At 47.3% G+C, this 18,978-nt stretch overlaps 1 protein-coding gene across 1 annotated transcript; it reads left to right on the forward strand.

The window, feature by feature from the left end:
• Positions 1-1,938: 1,938 nt before the first annotated feature.
• On the forward strand, positions 1,939-11,821 carry cdca2 (cell division cycle associated 2). The gene is made up of 15 exons (XM_062562181.1): positions 1,939-1,944; positions 2,336-2,543; positions 2,843-2,979; positions 4,353-4,518; positions 4,868-5,001; positions 5,466-5,618; positions 6,145-6,274; positions 6,880-7,205; positions 7,664-7,715; positions 7,824-7,898; positions 8,240-8,376; positions 8,572-8,637; positions 8,852-8,923; positions 9,824-9,974; positions 10,100-11,821. Exons 1-15 carry the CDS (start codon positions 1,939-1,941, stop codon positions 10,915-10,917), a joined length of 2,631 nt encoding a protein of 876 aa, XP_062418165.1. The 3' UTR covers positions 10,918-11,821.
• Positions 11,822-18,978: the final 7,157 nt, after the last annotated feature.

The following is an 18,978-nucleotide window of genomic DNA, read 5'->3' on the forward strand; positions in this document are numbered from 1 at the left end:
CAACAAAATTCAGTTGTAGCCCATTTGTGACACGACGAACGCAACACAAAACCAAACAAACGCAGTAGTACGTTCCTGCGGTGCATTTTATTTGATCTGCATCATAAGGAAAGTTAACAGCAGCAACAATAAAAGAATTACCTCGGCAGATAACAAGGCCCGACATCTTCTCATTAATAAACATTGCCCATTAACTCTGACTAATTTTGAGCACCGAGCATCGTGATGTGAAGACACAGTCCGCCTCTGGAGTGCAGCTGTATCTGGAATGAACAATAGAGAAGGGTCTGAAGATGAAAATGTGTGCTAAACAGACATCCGCCTCCCACTGAGGTCTTATGTCATCCATCTTTTCTTTCTGCCTCGGACATCACGCAGCCAGCTGTAGGCCGGGTGGTGCCTGAGGTCCTGGCTGTCCACGTTGGCTTTCCTATAGTTGGAGCCTTCCATTACATACCGGGTGCACATACTTCATCCCACAAAATAAAGATATTGGGATGCATAATGTAGAATGCAGTGTTTAGCTTCAGCACATATTTGTTTTGAAGTGGAAATAAACAAATCACAAAATGGTGTGAAAATGATCCTTACTTATTTTCAGGATAAGTGCTTACTGCATATGACACAAGAGAGCAAACAAGTAAAATAAATAGCTGTATGTGCTAACAAGCTGAAATTCCCCCAATTCCCATATTTTACATGAAAGAATATATTGTAACAAAACTTTAATGATGGCGGCTTTTGATTGACATCAAATTTGAAGAGAGCTCAAACCAGCACATTTGGAACAAGGTGAGTGGTGTAAATGTGTACTTCAATGTATTGCCCCTCATATTAAGTTAATCTTAGGATCGTATGATCATTTGAAATATAGCTCATGTAATAATATGAAGGTTTTGAAGCGTAACGAAAATGTACATTTGCTCCTTATGGACCGGGACTCGTCCACTCAGGCTCATTTCACCCGTGAATGTCTAGACTTGTTTTATTTGGCCAGCCTGTGCCGCGCATGAACCACCTCCGTCGTTGAGTTGCACAGAAGAAGCCACATGCTTCATGTGGCCCACAGTCCCAGCTGTGGAAAGAGGCTCACAGTTGCATCTGATCTCAGTGTACTCAGCTGGGCCACAGATCTCAAAACCTTCCCAAAGAAGGAACTCTGTTTGCTCGTGACTGGCGTGCGTGGGCAGGCTTTGCAGAGCTTTTCAAGACTAGACCACAAATTCTCCCACCTGTTTTGGCTTATTGATTGATTGATTTTTGAGTTTGCTGCAAATCGTTTTCAAACTATTTTGAACCATGTGAAAATATTGTCATTTAAGGCTAAATACATCATCATAGCATAAAATGTCAATCATTTTGGATTTTGTTTTTAGCCTGGTGGGTTTTCACATTAAAAATAAAGAGAAAAGCAAGTGCATTGGCGTAGAGGGTAAAATGTTTCACTCCTCTGGTTGCCAACAAGCCATAGCTCGAGGACGTCTGTTGAAACAAAAACCTCCAGCAAGTACAATCTGATGTCTACTTTTCCAACATACCAAGTTCCAGTTTGTATATCTATCTATTCATCCAAGGGCTGCCTGACTGGTCTTTCCGGGGCCACGTGGAATCCGATCGCGATTTCTATTGGCCAATTCATATTAAACGAGTTCCGTTCTCTTTCAACTGTGAAAAATACGGAAGTTAGTTCCTCCAAACGATACCGTTCCTCTATTAGTATCAGCATTATTTTGAACAATGCGTGACACTTGAAACTTAAAAAAGACTAAATAAGGCATAGCGTGTTTTGAAATCGTATAAATGTTTGTTTGGAAATGTTGATGAGTTTTTTCGCGGAGGGATCCACGCGTCACCGCCGGCTCTGGCGTGGAGCGTAATTTGAATCTTACTCGACCTCCCTATCTAACGTTTGTTGATTAACTTAGTTAGCTTGGAACGATGAAGGTTATTTGGCCGTGATAGTCGGCCATAACAAAGTTACCTCTCCGGCGTGTGTCCACGTTAACGTTAGTTGTTACGCTGTTGTTAAACCGTACCACTACGGTCGTTATTCATTCTGTAAGGGCCCTTGAGGCAAGTCTTGGAGGTAACCTAGCTATCGCTAACTTGTGCTACTTGGGGGTGATGCTAACTCTACTAGCGTGCTGCTAAAGTCGGCGAAACGTCACTTTGACAACTTTAATGTTGACAGCAAAGTTTGACGTACGTAAAATAGCCGACTGAGATTCCGTATTAGATTTAGACCGATTGTAAAAAAAAATAATTAAAAAAACTGGTGAGTTGACTTATCGTTGGTTAGCGACTCGTTACATGGTCTTGTGGTTGACAACCCCAGCCCTCATTCAAATTGTCTGCACAGATGGCTACCGCGGACATGACCACCGAGGGAGATCGGGCCGATGGGATGTTGTCCCCGTCAGAAGAGGGCTCCCCTCCACTTTTAAACGACTCCTCGGCCCACTTGAATTTCTCCGAGCTCACGCCGCGTGCATTTGGCATCTCCGCGAAGAGCTTTACGCCAGTGTCATTGTCGAATTGCAAAGGTGAGAAGACCGGTTTTTGACACTAAAATGCAGTTGCCTTTGCCTTCCATTGACATAAATATTTACTTTGCATTCATACCGCTTTGTTCACCCGGTGTACTGTAGGGTCCGTCACAATCTGCATCATTTGGTGTTTAAACCCATCCGAAAATTAAACAGTCATGTTATATCTGTGTGTGTGCAACCACCCGCACAACAAATGCATGATATGAGAGGCAGAAAACTTGCAAGGGAAGTTTGTATTTTGCCGTGTAATGGCCATTTTTACTGAAGATGCATTCTTCTTGCTCTTGCTGCAGATAAATCTCGTCTAGCACAAATAAAGTCACGGCGGAAGTCCAGCATTGGATCCCGCGGATCCCCGGAGACCAACTCCCTGATCCGCTTCATAGCGCAACAGAGGATGAAGACTGCCTCTGCCTTCCAAACCCCAGAGGTGAGCTCCTTCATGGGATCCATTTGAGCATTTTCTGCATATTTGCATACCTGGTTCATCCTATTGATGCAGGCTTTTGGATGGCTATCTGTATTGAAATGGGTAAGGCACACTTTGGGTGAAGATATATATTTTTTAATGTCTCACTGCACTTTAGTCTACAGTATACATTCACACACGTCTCTCTGGTCAATAGCTTTCTGTAAACAGAACACGCTTTGACTCACTATAGCGTAAACATGTAATTGGAGATAATTAGTTCCAAAAGAAAACCATCAAAGGTTAGCAATAAACTACACACCCGTAGCAATATCCAACATTATGAACTATTGTATTCATGTGGACTCGTATCCGATTGAAATATCAGATAGGCGGACATATCTGAAGAGATCTTATTGCCCATTTGGTGGCTTTCCAAGCTCCGATTTAGGAGAGCCTGTTTTCGATGGAGTCAACCCAGGTCAGTTTGGATCTGTATCTCCTTTGATCTTCGTGAAAGTAGCCTTTCCACAGAATACAAATGAATAGATAGTATCACTCAAATCAATATGCATTTCATGAAAGCTGATCTCTCCTGGGATTCTTTTGTAATGGAAATACTAGTGTTGGTCATATATGCTGATTTCACAAAAGGTCTTCATCATTCCCTGCTGCCCATTTGATTCTCAATAAGTCCTGCACCAAAGAATACTTCAGTCTCCTGTAGTTGGACTAGCAAGAGACAAATTACTTTAATATTTTCATGCTGTTTCTGTTTTTTTTATATCAGCATATATTCTTAGTTACGGTCATTTGAGAAGCACTCTCAAATGAAATGATGAAATTGTAGAGGACAAAATAAAGGGGATGGAATGTTGATGACAAATGAAGGAGTAGAGAGTGGCATTGAGCAGCCAATCATATGACTGCTCTCGTGCACCAATGGGTTGCACCAAGAGTTCAAATGAAAGCTTTGCATTCGTATGTGGAATCCGGTGAGGATTGTATGGACAGTGGCTTGCATCATGCTGAAGAGGTGGTTTAAAAAGTTTCTCTGGACTTTTGGCATTGGCTACTATCGAGAAAACTATAATTTCTCAAGTCTGCAGGTAATGAGTATGTCTTTAAAGGGATTTGTTTTGTTTAAAATGTATTCTCTTAATCTTGTGAATAGTAATGACTGAATATTCTGAAGCATGAGACTTGCTGTGTCTAACTGTGTCAATTTGTGAAAGTAATATCCCCATTGTGTGTGTGTGTGTGTGTGTGTGTGTGTGTGTGTGGTAGTTTGTGATAGATCTCCTGCCTCAGTGATCCTGTCATTTCAAAAGCCTTTAGCCTGTCAAGCTGCATCACCGAGCAGATATGTTTGTTTGTGCTCTCTCAACTCTCAGCTTGTCAGAAGTAGCCCCTTCCTTCCCCGTGTCGCCTCCACGCTGAGGCAGAAGATGGCCTCCTTCCAGAGCCTGATGGATGTGGAAGAGAGTGGGGTCTGTGAACCGATGCCAAGGCAGGACAGCAACACTGGAGGATGCATCAAGACAAGAGATTATCTGTCTGGTGAGGCCACCTCAGTGCCACAGGATTAATAGTTTTGTTTCTTAACAAAGGATCTATGCCAGTGAGATTTCTTTGTGATGTCTGGAGGCGCTGTTCGCTGTAGATTAATGCGCATTGTGAGTATGATCCAGCAGTATGTTCTTCTGAGCTTATTAAATGGGCTTGTTTGTTGCTGCAGTGAGTTTATCGCCATCCCTTTGATCAAGTTGTTTTTCAGGCAGTGCTTTTATGATATGTTTATGTGATATGAGATCTTTAATCTCACTTTAACCAAGGAGTGCCAAAGTCCCATTTGTTTTTGTATGTTTTATATAACTTTTCGATGGGTGTTTTTTTTCCCCTCTGTCAGATAGGAACAGCCATCATGGAGGAAAGGAGAACCACCCACCAACGATGACGCCAATGCCCAGCAAGAGGGGGCGCCTGGGCCTCATCGAAGGCTGTGAGGTGGAGATTAGAGAGGCCGGCGCTCCTATCCTCCACGTGAGTTTCAGCAAGCAGGAGGTGCACTTTCTCTGACCATGTACTTGCACTGCTCTTAATAATTTAACTAAATGTACTATGTACTTGCCTTCCGTTGCATCCCTTCATGTCCTTATTTTTAACTCTTCTATGAATGTTGGATCTCCATGCTACACAGGGTGTTTTAAATGCAAGCATTCAAAATAAGAGGAAACCTCTGGTGCAACACAGGTTTGATTTGAGTGCTGCATATTGAGATTTATTTATTTATAATTACTTTTGTTTTCTTTTGACTGAGAGCTTCTACTTGTTTTGTGGAAAGTGCAACGTCCAGTTTGAAGACTTTAGTCTCGTTTTTTTAAACTCCACTGAAAAAGCAGTTTGTTAAAAATTCCTTCCCTGTGTTCCTGGTAGTGGTGTTGTTGCTACGGTGCTGTGCTGTATAGCAGAGTGAAACAGTGGGAATTCCTTGATCATATCCGCAGGAAGTAGATGAAGAAGCAGCAGTGATGCAGGTTGTGACCCACGGATCGCTGCCATCCAGTGAGCCTGTGGAAGAGGACCACGCTGTGCTCATGACCCCAAACCTTCACACTGACCTTGCGCTGCACACCTGCTCCCCCGCTAAGGACAAGCAGGTCGAGTCCAGACACGCACCCACAAACGCACACACAGACACACGCATCCATGTATGTGTACACAGAAGTAATGGGATTCTGCTATGGCTGATATGCCTTCTCACTGTGATAATTTGAGTACCAGAATGACTTAACATTTCACATGAAAAACACAGAACAAGGTAACATGTGAAAATGCATATTTTAATTGACAGCACAATTGATTTCAGTAAGAAATCAAGATTCTTTGTCAGCTCTAGTTTCCTATTTGCTGGTATACATCTTTTTATAACCGTATCTGTTGTGTAAAGCTACTGCTAATGATTTCTACATTAATCAATTTCAGCTGTCATGAATGCCATATTGCCACTTTGATCAATGCTGATGGTTCAGGTTTAAAATCTAGAAATAGAAGGGGAACCTGTGGTGAGTTTTAGATGAAAGTGTACCTGCATTAACAGGTAACTTGTGTTGAACCACAAGCTCTGTGAAGCCCCTTGAACTCCACTCTAACCGAATGGGGGGCTCATATAATCCCTCTCAACAGGGCGATCTCTTTGAACTTGAAAGGCTCGGCCGACCACCACCCGATGATTCTGCGGCCGCTCCACCAGCGAAGGCGGCCCCCCTCCTCCACAGCCCCACGTTTCCTTCTCTGTTGGAGATGAAGCCCGCAGGTAAACGCACAGTGCTCTCTGTGGTCGAGCAAGAGTTACTGACCTTTTATCTCGCTTCAGCCCTGCCTCTAAGGCTGGTATAGAGCGTTCGCTTGGTGCACTGTATCCAGGCTGAACACCAGAAGAAAGAGTTACCCTTGTTTTAGGAAGAGAAAACACAAGAAATCTGGTGTCTTTTTAGCTGCGAGGGGATTGTTAATGTTCCAAATAAAGTGCCAGTATTTGTAACACAAAAGACTAACATGGGGAGAATTTGAAGCTGCAACATCTCAATTATTGGATAAACATTCACTGCATGATAATTAGGTAGTCCATATACCTCGGATATTGTTTAATTGCACTTGCAGTATATTATTATTATGTCTCCTCATGCAGTCATTTTTAGTTTAACTTTCTTCTGCTATTTGTCTAACTGACATAACAATAGATGAAAAAAATGTATCAATATATCTTCACCTTCAGGCAACCTGAACCATAAATATATTGATAGCCAGTTTCTTTTGAATTGAAACCGCACAAACCTCTAATTCCTGCCTCTTCTTCCATAATGAGGCACTGACAAATGTAACTGATTGGTGTAACTGAAGCGTCGCCCGTCTCTGCAGGAGAGGATGACTGCGCGGTGCAGAAGAAAAAGAAGAGCGTGCGCTTCGGAGGTCCGCTGTCGCCAGAGTTCTTCGATAAGCACCTGCCTCCCAGCACGCCGTTGCAGAAGGGGGGCACGCCGGGCCGAGCTGCCACGCCGCGTGGGAGCTTCCAGCCGCGCTCGGTGCTGAAGACGCCACAAAGGAGTGAACCCAGAACAACATCAACACACGCGCAGCCGGACCTCAGCGGCCTCGCTGTGTTCGGGGCCTCGCCTACGCTCGCGATGCCCCGCAACCGCAGCGTGGCGTCGGCAGGAGAGAGCGGCGAAGACGGGGAAAGAACGGTAAGGTTTCTGCGATGCCACGGTGTCTGTACTGCTCCGTACACGGGCCTGGAAAAGAGTTAATTAACCTGCGAATAACCTGGGTGTCATAGAAGGGGCAACACAGGGTTAATAAACAATATTAATTATGGTCCTATTTAGTGTATCGCAGCATGACCAAGCGCCATGATTAATGTTACTAATTACTCTTCTGTTTACCAGCAATGACATGTTGCAAGGGCTGCTGGGAAAGTCTAATTTGCTCTCTGATGCGAACGTCCAATGTTTTCACAAGCATCTGGTCTGGTCATTGGTGCGTGTGAAAAGTAATGTAATTCTTTTAGATTATACCTGGAGGCGTTTCTGAAATGAGGTATCTCGTTTAATAGTTGTAGGTTTCCTCCACAAGATGCCAAACTATGCACTACATTGAGTGTATACCACATTCAACATTGTGTTTTTGTTCTTTGTTCTGGTAGATTGTATTCCCTTTAATGGAGGAGATTGACTCTGCGGCGACGGCAGATACAGGTTGATTATTGTCGTTTGTTTGCCCCGGCGGCTCAAGCCTATTGTCTGTAGTAGAATGCAGTCGGACTCTGTAGTGATAACCGCTCTTTCCATTTATTGACTTTTCAGAATGTACGTGGGAAACCCAGCCAGTGAATTTAAACGCTGCGTTCCACGAGGAGTATCTCTCTCGGATTCTGACAGGTGAAATACAATCATGCTTGAAGATGTTTTCCTTTCATTTCCACTTAACTTCCTGATGTTCTCCCGCATCCTGAAAACTTTTGATCGTGTCAAGATACAACCGGAATGAAATTTAGGTTTAAGTGGAGCTCAAACAACTCGAGTTTCTCATTTTAAATTTGCTTACGAACGCAAACCAACTGTGGAAAAGGAAAAAAACCGGACATGTCGAACCACGGCTTGCAACAGGACCTTTGTCATTTATATCAAACTATCGTAGCCTCCGGTTATCATTAACCATGACAGACAGCTGACAGGCCTACAATAGAATTCAGCTGTAATATTGTGCATTTTCCCCTCAGAGTCTGAGACCATTCCGGGCACAATCTGCCCGGTGGATTCCCTGGACGAGCCTGTGCCCTCGCTAGAGAGGGAAAAGCGTCCCGAAGCCGCAGTGGAAGCTCCGGCTCCGACCCGATCGAGAAGCCAAAGGAAAAAGGTCCGCCATCGTTAAAGCTGATGTCTTTTGATCCGCTTCTTTGGATGGGTCATCGTGGGTTCACGAGATCTAGTTTTACAACGTGGCTTCACGTTTGTTTCATTCATCACCAGATTATTACCATCCTCAATAGATTCCCCTACTCTGAATAATTTATTTCATAAACTGATATTTCCAAAATCTCCTCTGCTGCAGCATCCGGGACCAGAGCAAGCGGCCCGCAGTGAGGCTCCAGCTGGGTGCACCAGTCGAAAGAGAAAGGTCTGCTACCACCATTAGATTTCTATTTACAAGCCAAGATGTATTTTTTAATAATTTGGGGGTCATAACATGCTCCAATTTAATCTACTGTTTAATTCCACTGGTTTTGAACTAAATCACGTCCGAGGGATATCAACTTTGCGTTTGCAAGAGCGAGTGTGGCAGGGAGGCAATAATTTAGTGTATCTCCATGCCAACTGTGTGTTCCCACCAGCTGCCTGAGGAGAGTGAACCTGTGAAGAGGTCGACGCGCTCCGCTGCCAAGACGGCCTCTGGGAGGATTAAGGTGAGTTGGCGGAGTTTGCTCGTTTTTGATTTCTCTTTACTCTGCTCCACCGAGGCATCTGCAGACATGTTATTTCTGGGAGGCACAGAGAAAAGTCTAAGAGCTGATAGCAATCTGACGACATCTTACCTTGCCAGAGTTGGGGAGAACTACAATGTGTATACCAACACACACACACACTGTGCTCATTGTTGATTGTGGGGTTTTCACTTGCATTTGTTAACAAGAAAAAACGCAGAATATTACTCAGTCAAATTGAATAAATAGAAAGATGTGGATGACTGCGGCAAATGGAGAGTTGTGCTTCTTACTAGCCGTAGTATGTATCCAGTACAGCGGGTAGTGTGTAATTAGCGATGCATCCTCTTATTCCTCAGACACCTTGTTGGACGGGAGTCTAGCTGCAGCTGCCCTGTAGCTCACACTGCAGCAGGGCCTGTATGGAGCCTGTTGTGTGTTCTGACAGCTTTTGTAGTTGTTTTCCCACTGGTCCCCAGGCAGGCTTGTGTTTTAGTGTGAATATCATTTTATTCGCATTTCACACCGCAGAAGTCGGTGAAGATTTAATTAAAGCATTGTGTAAATACTCTGAGACCAACGGTTAAACAGAAGGTGTCATTTACACAGAACCTTTAATCAGAGGGCGACCCCAATGAGAATCAATTCCCTCTGAAAATGAAAGGGCACGTCTCGTAAGGCCCACCGCTATACATAATGCATTTCGACACAATCAAGTGGAGTAGGGTAATTCTGCCTCTGCTCCATTTTTAGGAAGGTACATTTCAACTACAGAAAGCCTCCTCGCAAACAATCCGATTAAATTGACGTACTTATGGCGGATGACATAGTGAGGCGCTCTGTACTAACATCAGGTCGATGCCGACGTTCTCTTTCCGGCAGACGAACTCTGCGGCAACGCGGCGATGGAACAAAGACGTGGACCGCTCCCTCTACGGCTCCCGGGCCTACGCCTCCAAGAACCCCAATCTGAGTCCCATCACCGAGAGGTTGCCCCTCCTCGGCCAGTCTCAGGCAGCACAGCAAATCCCCTGTAAGAGCCGCACAAGAATATGCATTTATTTACATGTGTATGTTTTCCCTTTACACATTAAAGTGGCAGAAGTGAATATCCCTGATGTTTCCCTGCTGTTCCATTTTGCTCATCTCACCCTACAGCCCCAAATCATGAGACCGGCTCGAACCTTCAAATGCCCGACGACCCCCCAGCAACATGCGACCTCCCTGCAACAAACGCTTTGGAGAATCTCTCTCACGATGCGGTCACGTCCCCGAACTCCAGTAAAAAAGAAACCTTGAGGAAAGGAAGGAGGCTGTCGGGTCCAAGGGTCAAACGGAGAGGAGCAAAAAAGAGGAGGGTCGCTGTCGCTGATGAGGCCGCGCACTGGGAGGAGAGTCTGGATCAGGCTGGTAGAAACACCGAGGAGCTCTGTGAGGAGCACGGCCTCGACCCATCGAGCGGAACCCCGCTGACTCGCTCTGAACCTGAGGGGGGAGCGGTGGCCTCCGGAGACGATGCCGTGACGTCTGCGGAGACACTCGCCGCGGACTGCCCGGCTTCAGGCGGAGAGTCGGACAACACTTTGAGTCGGTCGGCGCGGAGAACGCCCCCGGAGCAGGAGACCAGGGCGGAGGCGCAGCAAGGAGACATCCGGTCGAGCCCCGGGGGCCAGGAAGGGACGGGCGTCGCTGATTTCCCCCTCGCCCCCTGGCAGGCTGACTTTAATTTTGATGATGTGTTCAAACCGGTCGCCGCCAGGAGGCAGCGCTCCGTGCGGCGCAGCCTGAGGAACCGGAGGGGCGCCAGCGAGCAAGGCGGCGACGGCAGCAGCTTCGACGGCACTGTGGGCCTCGCTTGGCTGGCATGGACCTCCCCCGACTCCAATAAAGAGTCCCGCCGGAAAACCCGGGGCCGGCGGCCCAGTGCTGCTCCACCCGTCCCGCAGGCCCTCCCCGAGGGAAACGCCGCCTCGTGAGACTTTAAATCCACTACACGCACCAAGCCAGCACACACACACACACACACACACACACACGGCACTCCTTCATACATACCGATGCTCTTTGTTTCAGCTGAAACCATTTCCCAAAGAGAGGGCCAATCGTTTTGTATTCCCTAGAACATCGATGCCTTTGTTCCTTGTGAATTATTAGAGCTGACCAGTCATTTGTAGCCAGTTTCCCCCCCCCCCACCATCCGCTCACCAAGCCAGTCAATAACCCTTGAGCCCAATCATCTCCGCTGACCCCCTCCCGATCGATGCCCGAGCACTCAGCTGGTGATCGCAGTGCATGTCGAGACTCACTCTCCAGAGTCATTGGCTCGAGCGCCTCCGAGTCGATATCTACGATTGCAGATAGACGGAGACATTCACCATCCGTCATGCGAGACGCGGCAGGATGAAGGGATAATAATGATGGGATAGTAATTGGAGGGAGTATGGGGGGGGCGGGGGGGGGTCATTGTCTTAAACATACAGAAATGTAATTGATGGGCCACAAACAATTCTGTTTATTTGTGGCTACTGGAGTGTTTTTTTAATTTTTATTTTAATTTTTTTTTACCCCCCAGATTTAAAACATTGACATACAGGTAAATGTCCAGAAGAGGTCCCCATCCCAATGTATTATCTGATGTTTTAAGTGATGCTTTTAAAATGTGAAGGAGAATGAAATAGTTTTAAGCCGACTCATAAATCAGTTCCTGTGTTTACGGTGACTTTCCTGGAATGTCAAGTTGTACCTCGCGGTTCTCTTATGCTGATTAAATGCCTTGGTTCCAAGTAAAAGACGTGTCATCTGATCAAATTGTGTTCATTTCAAACGGATGATTTTATCTCCTTCAACAGGGTAATTAAACCGGCTACGATCCCCTCACGCGTGCTGATCCAGCTGTGTGGTCGGTTCAGTTCAGTTCAGCTCCCCCCCCCCCCCCCCCTTCACATAAACCGCGACCTTTCGCTGTAACCGAAGGCGGTGCTCCATAAATTACCCTCTTGAACTACATGTCGCACACAGGCAAATGTCTGCAAGTGAATGGACCTTTGACACCCCCCCCCCCGACTCCACCAGTCAAGAGACTCTGGAATCGGCTGCTCCTCGCTGGCTCCATCCGCCTGTCGGAGAGGAGGCCGCGCCGACCCAGCGGGTTTCTAACTGTTCACATTAGACAACGGGATCCCCGAATGATGCCCGGCCGTGGAACCGGACGCAGTCACTTGGCTGAAGGGCAGCGGGAGGTTTTCTGCCCTACCGAAAGTTTCCTTCTGCCCTCCCTGAGACTCTTGCGGCGTCGTTGCTGCGTCACTCCTTTTAGGCTGATGCCGTGGGGCTCCTGTGCCCCCTGCTGGTGGGCCCGCGGCGTTGCAGCCCCCCGGACATTTTATCTGTCGTCAAGTTCACTACTGTGATGGGATGGGAGCCGTGGGGAGTGCTGCCATCGTGAGGAGAGCGACTCTTTTGGTAAAAGCATTACCCAAGTCATTTTATTTTTCCATAGCGCCCATTTGTCTCATCACACCGTCTGATTTCACAACCTGTAACTTCCTGAATAGGCTTCTTTTTTTTTATTTCTTTTTTTAAACTTCTTCTTTCCGGGAGTCCACAGCCAAGCTGCTCCACCTCGTGTGTGTGTGTGTGTGTGTGTGTGTGTGTGTGTGTGTGTGTGTGTGTGTGTGTGTGTGTGTGTGTGTGTGTGTGTGTGTGTGTGTGTGTGTGTGTGTGTGTGTGTGTGTGTGTGTGTGTGTGTGTGTGTGTGTGTGTGTGTGTGTGTGTGTGTGTGTGTGTGTGTGTGTGTGAGTGAGAGAAGCCCCCTTCCCTGGCAGACGGGCACAGTGAAGACGGCTTAACACAAGAACAATGGGGTTCTTTGACCAAAACGACGCCCCCAAGACATGCAGGCCTCCTGTCACCGTGGCAACCCCCCCCCCTCCCCATGGGACGGGGAGCGGGGCTGACAGCTGGAGAGGAGGACTTACTAAAATGGAGTCCATTTCTTTCCACTGAAGCCGCCCCGCTCTACACGTTCCCCCCGTCTTCCTCCGTTTTGGGGCCCTCATGGACGTGGGCTTACATCCCATTTTACAACTTCATGCGGTTGACCTCGCGGGTCTCGACTCGCCACCTACGGGCCGTCAAACCGCTCTCCGCGCGGGAAACAAAAGGCGGCAATAAATCCCGTCTTCATGGGCTCTGGTTGCCACCGGTAACGAGAGGGAGCATTGATCTCATTGACAAACACGGGGGGGTGGGGGGGGGGGGCCTGAGCCGCATGATTTCACACTCGCCGTAGGCCTCGTTTGGAAACGAATGAGCACCCTCTGCACGCGCACAAAGCGCCGTAATCAGTCATTTGTCCTCGGCGGTTCGGAGACTTTCGTCTTTCAATTAGTTAATTAGTAGCTGAATGGTATTAAGTTGTCCCGCCGTCTCATTTCTTCTTTTTTTTTTTCTTCTTTCAGCCCCCGCCCCCTGTTATTGATGCTCGGAGGTTCTCGCTCTGCAGGCCCCCCCGCGCACCTCGCCCACGGAGCGAAAGACGGCGGGAGGAGGGCCACAAAACAAAGGCGGGACGGCGACACGAGATCCTGGGGGCTCCTCTCGGCGTCTCAGCGTGTGTGCTTTGCTGCAGCTGTGGGGCTGCCCTCGGACCGGCTTCAAACAGCTGCCTTCAAGGGTCCATTCATGCAGAACGCTGTTCAAACTATCATTTGTTACCCGTGTGGCACAGATAGGCAAATATCTCAATATTTCTTTTTCAGCGGTAAAAATGTTACTGCAGCAGAACGTTGGCATTGAACAACCTTTAGTAAAGTAGCACATTGAGGTGCTTTTCTTAAGCTTTATTGAAAATCGATCAATGCATCAATTGATTGGTCTTTATCTGTAAACTGTCGCACCATGTATCTTCCAATCACCTGCCTCAAGTTTGACTTAAATATAAGTTTAAATATGAAAACGCAAAGAAAACCCAAATCTTGCGGGTTATGTCGAAGGCGTGTTTATGCATATTACTGAAAAGATGATGACACACTACTGATTACAAATGTTGAGCAGCAACATCAGTGTCTCAGACCTGACCCTTAGGGTCAAATGGGTGGACAGCGTTCACTTTATTGTCCTTTTAAGGACAACAAAGTGAGCTGTGTGAGTGCCGTTGGTTTTCGTATGTGTCCCTAATGCAAAGTGGCTTTTTTTTTTTATTCTGCTGGGCTGTTTCCTCGTCTGTAAACCCCGGAGAAGGAATACGACTAATCACACGCCGCCTGTGTCAGGCACCAGCGGGATTTATGCTAAATAGGACTTCTGTGACACAGGTGCTAACAACACTGCTGGTGTTCTGTCTACAGCGCGGCGGATGAAGGGAGCCACCAATTATCTCGACCGCAATCCCGTGTGTTTTCTTAGAAAAAAAAAAGAATTATGCGCATATCGATGCGACGCGATCATTTGGACAATGATGTATTCTACGACATTCGTCAACGACGAGAATACGGATGAGTGCATCTACTTGTGTTCTCAATCCCATATTCTAGTGCACCGACATACCTGCGCAAATCTCCCCCATGTCTGAGCGTGTCCCAACTCGATTCGGGCCTCCGCTGATACAATGACAACCTTAACTCTCCAAAACACATTTACTGGGTGAAAGAGTCATGTTTTAATATCAGTGTTGTGGGAAACATTCGACGGGATTGTAAAGGAGATGATGAGAAAACGAATATACGTCTACTGTATTTCTAACGCTAAAAGTTCTGATGATTTGTGCTCTTTCTGTCCGGGAAACCCCACGAAATAAATGAAGCCTTTGAGCCGTCTAAACTCGCCTCTGCAGACATTAACAGCAGCCATTTATTTTACAGTTCATGCCTTTTATTTCTCATGAAGCAATCACCGATAAGGATGACTTCTATGTTCACAGAGAAGCAGCAGCTTCTCTGCACAAACCATAAAGGGAACTTGATCCGTGTGCCCCACGTGAAGAATGTCCTGCTCAGTTACAATCTGGTCTCAGTTCATGTTTCCCCCAAATTCAGACGAGTTTACATTGCATTCCCCCAACCAGGGTATTTCCCTCCCCATCTCAATGTTGCATGCTGGGAAAAGTACCATGCCCCGTCCCTCCCTGTGCTAAGTAGACATGGCACGAACGCGCTTGCGGGTTTCGACCCGAACGCTCAATGTCAAAACGCAGGACATCCGAGGCCTTCCAGTTCTGGGCGAAGGCGTCAACTGAGCCCCACGTGGGCCACCACGCCGTCTCCGGGAGAAAGGAGGCGGCCCGCCATCGCCACTGGAAAACAAGAACTCCCCGAAGGGAGGCTCCAGCCTCAACCCTGCGTTGCACTGATCTCGCTCTGCAGAGGGACCTCGGAGATTCAGCTCAAGAACCGCTACAAACCAAAGGAAGGTGAAAGGAAGGTGCTATGAAATTTGGTTCAGGGTCCCCAGATGACGAATCCTGATGCTTTTTAGGATTTGACTTTTAGCTTTTTCACAGTCAGTTCCAGTGCAGTGAGTGCTCTGATTTAAATTCACTTCTAGCGCATTAACCACAAATGACTATATTCATTGCCAGATGCCCTTGAGATAACTTTGATATTTAATTTAATTGAATCATCTTGACTAATCGGCCCCCCAGTCATGTTAGCGGTGTAAGCTTCCCAACCCCTCGTCTAATCTGCTAAAGATCGTGTCCACCATTAAAGATGTAACAGTGACACCTAGTACCAAGCTCTTTTTTTTGGAACATCGCATTGTTTCATCACTGAGACTCATCCATGCTCCTTGTGACAGACTCGCCACCCCCCCCCCCCCCCCCCCCCCTGCAGAAGATGCTCTCTCCTCTGGTATCAAGGAGGTGTTGGACGGCCATTGGTCTTCACATTATCATAATCGTCCCATCAATCAACGGGCCTCTGCTCTCCTGTAGGAATCCCGTGCATTCAGTGTGTTTCTGTACTTTATGTATTCCTTTTATTAGTCACCCGTGGGTAGAAATCACAGCGTGACAGTTCAGTATCGCTTTCAACAACATGATGACGACAGAAAAACTAGTGCAGAAGAAGCCACGCTGTTTTCTTTCACATTTTCTTTGGAATGAATCATAGAAATGTTCCAATAAACACTGCACAAATAGCCAGTTAAATCTTAAAAAAGTCCATCACAATATGCTAAGAGGAACGCACACACGCCCCGGATTGTGAAACTATTGACATGTGTCTCCCCCCCCCCCCCCCCATCCCCTGAGCCGGAGGTGACCTGATGAAGATCTGCAGCGGCTGGCCGACTCCTCTCGGGGCAATTGGTCAGGCCGACATGTGTCAGCCATGATGAACGAGCAGGTGTTTGTGTCGGTGTTAAGTAAATGGAGTCATTATTGATGACCTCACAGCTCCCTGTGTGCAGCCAGTGTCAGTGATGACTTCCAGGCCTCCGCCCGCCGCAGTAAAGAGGGGATGTTGTGATTCTGTGGGTCGGGGAAGGACTCGCAGCCCCGGGGGCCCCGGGGTGACTGCCAAGGCGGGGTTAAGTTGAGTTACTTGGACCGATGACCTCAAAGAGGGGAAGTTCACTGGCGCTCGGGCAGCCTCCGTGTGGACTGCCTGTTACTTGATCCCGTCATGGTGCTCACAGCTGAAAAAGGTTCGTCCGTGCTTTGGCATTTTTACTCATTTATTTATTTTTTTGTACATGGAGTTACAATTCCAGGAGAGAAACAGATGGTGGCTTATAATGAGGCGTTGCTTAAAAGCCTAGCACGCAATCATGATAATAATTTGATTTTATCTTAATTAGACGAGGAAACATGAACAGCTCGCAGCGAGATGAAGCAGTGATGGAAGTTATAATCAGGAGGACTCTGGGAACCATGACAGACTGCACAAAATCTGGTGGACCGACCAAATAAGACCACACCACTGGTACAGTTTACCTATTTCAGAATAGCAAAAAGCTAACACAACCTTACAGTACAAAATCAATGATATATTACTGTTAAAGTTTTCATGTACCGTATATCACGCGATGCATTTATTGAAATGTATCCTGCAAAAAAAGAACGATATTACAAAAATGTACCTTGAGTTTACCCTCCACTCCCTTCCTTCTGATGCCTGGGGCTGGGGGGGGGGGGGGGGGGGGGGGTAAAACTTGATGGATGGCTCATAATATTATCATCACTCTCAGCTGCATTTTCTGTTGTGTCTCTCCACATGGAAAAAGCAGCAGGCGCTCTGTCAGCGTCGGCTGCTTGCAGATACTGTTATCCCGCAGGACTGACGGCATTTATCACCTCCAGTGTGATATGGATAAGCACGTCACTTTGTTACACATCTCTGGGGATAATCTGTGATGTTAATTCACGTCAATGCGATTACGTAACATGCTCCATCTGCTGCCTCCTGGTTAGCGCAGAGGGGGGGGGGGACACAAACATGCATGTCTTTACACAGACATGGATCTAATTATTCAATTAGGGTCCGTATTGAATGAATAACTGATTCAACACAGTTTACATAATAACAACACGGATCATTACTGCCTCTGTAATGCGATTTACTGCCACCGTGGAGGGCTCATCCTTCACGGGAATGTACACTTTTTGTCCCCATTACCCTGCAGTAATCTGAAAGTGGCTCCATCAATATAAATGACTGCGAACTTAAAGGGGGTCTTTCTATATGTGGCGAGGCCCGCGTGGATGAAGCATCCCGTCCATCGACCCGCAACGCGTCCTTTTGGACATCAGGTCGATTAGCGAGGCCTCCGTGTTTCCCCGTTCCTGGTTTGAGAAAAGCTTGTTGTGTGAGTGGTGAGTGAGCGCTCGGTATAAAGGGGGGGGGGGGTAGTCTGTAAGAGATGGAGGTGAAGGGAGGGGGGGGGGGGGGGGGGGGTGGAGTAGACAAAGCCTGTTGAGCTCCAGAGGTTAAGTCCCCCCCACCCCCACCCCCACCTCCACCCGGCCACAGGAATGTGTGTGTGTGAGAGAGAGAGAGAGTCCCGCAGGCGGAATTGGTGTCTGTGGCGCATCCTGCTCTGCGAACCTCTCGCACTCCGAAAACTCTGCGGCTTGGACCGGTGGGGGGGTTGGGGGGGGGGGGGGGGGGGGGTTGGGGTGCGTTCTGTAATGTGGGAGGTCTGGAGGCCAAGCGAGGAGTCTTGTGATGTGGCTGCTGCCGGGGCCGCAGTTGTGTCTTCGTAGACTCACTTTTTCCTGCGCTTTGATGCTGTTCAAGCAGGGTGAACACAACAACCCCCCCACCCTCCCCCCCCCCCCCCGCACCAATGCACAGTGAAAAGACAAGGCCATCTTTAGCCTTTAGTTATCTTCACTCCCATCTTTATCGGTTCCACTTTCACTGGATAAGTACTTTGATTGTTGTCTTCTCCACTTTGTCGCCTTGTCTGGTTTGTAGGTGGGGTTTTTTGGCCTCTAATTGCTGCTGCAAGGACCTTGGAGTACAACCAGAAGAATTATGCTGCCAGGCTGCATTGGTGAGTCATAAAGCAGCGGCTGGTGTCATCAGAGCCATTCATTACTGGAGTCACTGATAGTAATCACTGTCACCATTAACAGAGTTTAATAGACTTCCTTAAAAATAAATAATCATCGACATGATATTCAACTGTATATTTCAAACGCTTCCAAACTATTTTTATAGATCTTTCAGTATGCGATCCAATCAATGGACTCTCAACTATAGATGTGCAGAAAGTAAACATTTATTGCAGAACTACGCGTTTGTAGGACAGTTTCCTGCTATCGGGTGTCTCTCAAAGAGACCACCTGATTAAGTGCAGCCACCTCCTACAACCAAGAACTAGACGTACCAGGGGTTTAGCCGCCTGAGCAACATTGATCACCGCGACGCGTTCGTCCTCCGCTCCCTGCACAGTGGTGTTAAAGTCATTGTGCATCTCAATGACCCAGTCAGAGCCCCCCCCCCCCCCCCCGGCTCGAGACGTGCGCTCACTTGAAACCACTGTTAGCCGCGGCAGCACAATCGATTTGTCAAACGGAGTAGTTCTCCACATTT

This window comes from Pungitius pungitius, chromosome 5, assembly GCF_949316345.1.
Source record: "Pungitius pungitius chromosome 5, fPunPun2.1, whole genome shotgun sequence".
NCBI lineage: Eukaryota > Metazoa > Chordata > Actinopteri > Perciformes > Gasterosteidae > Pungitius > Pungitius pungitius.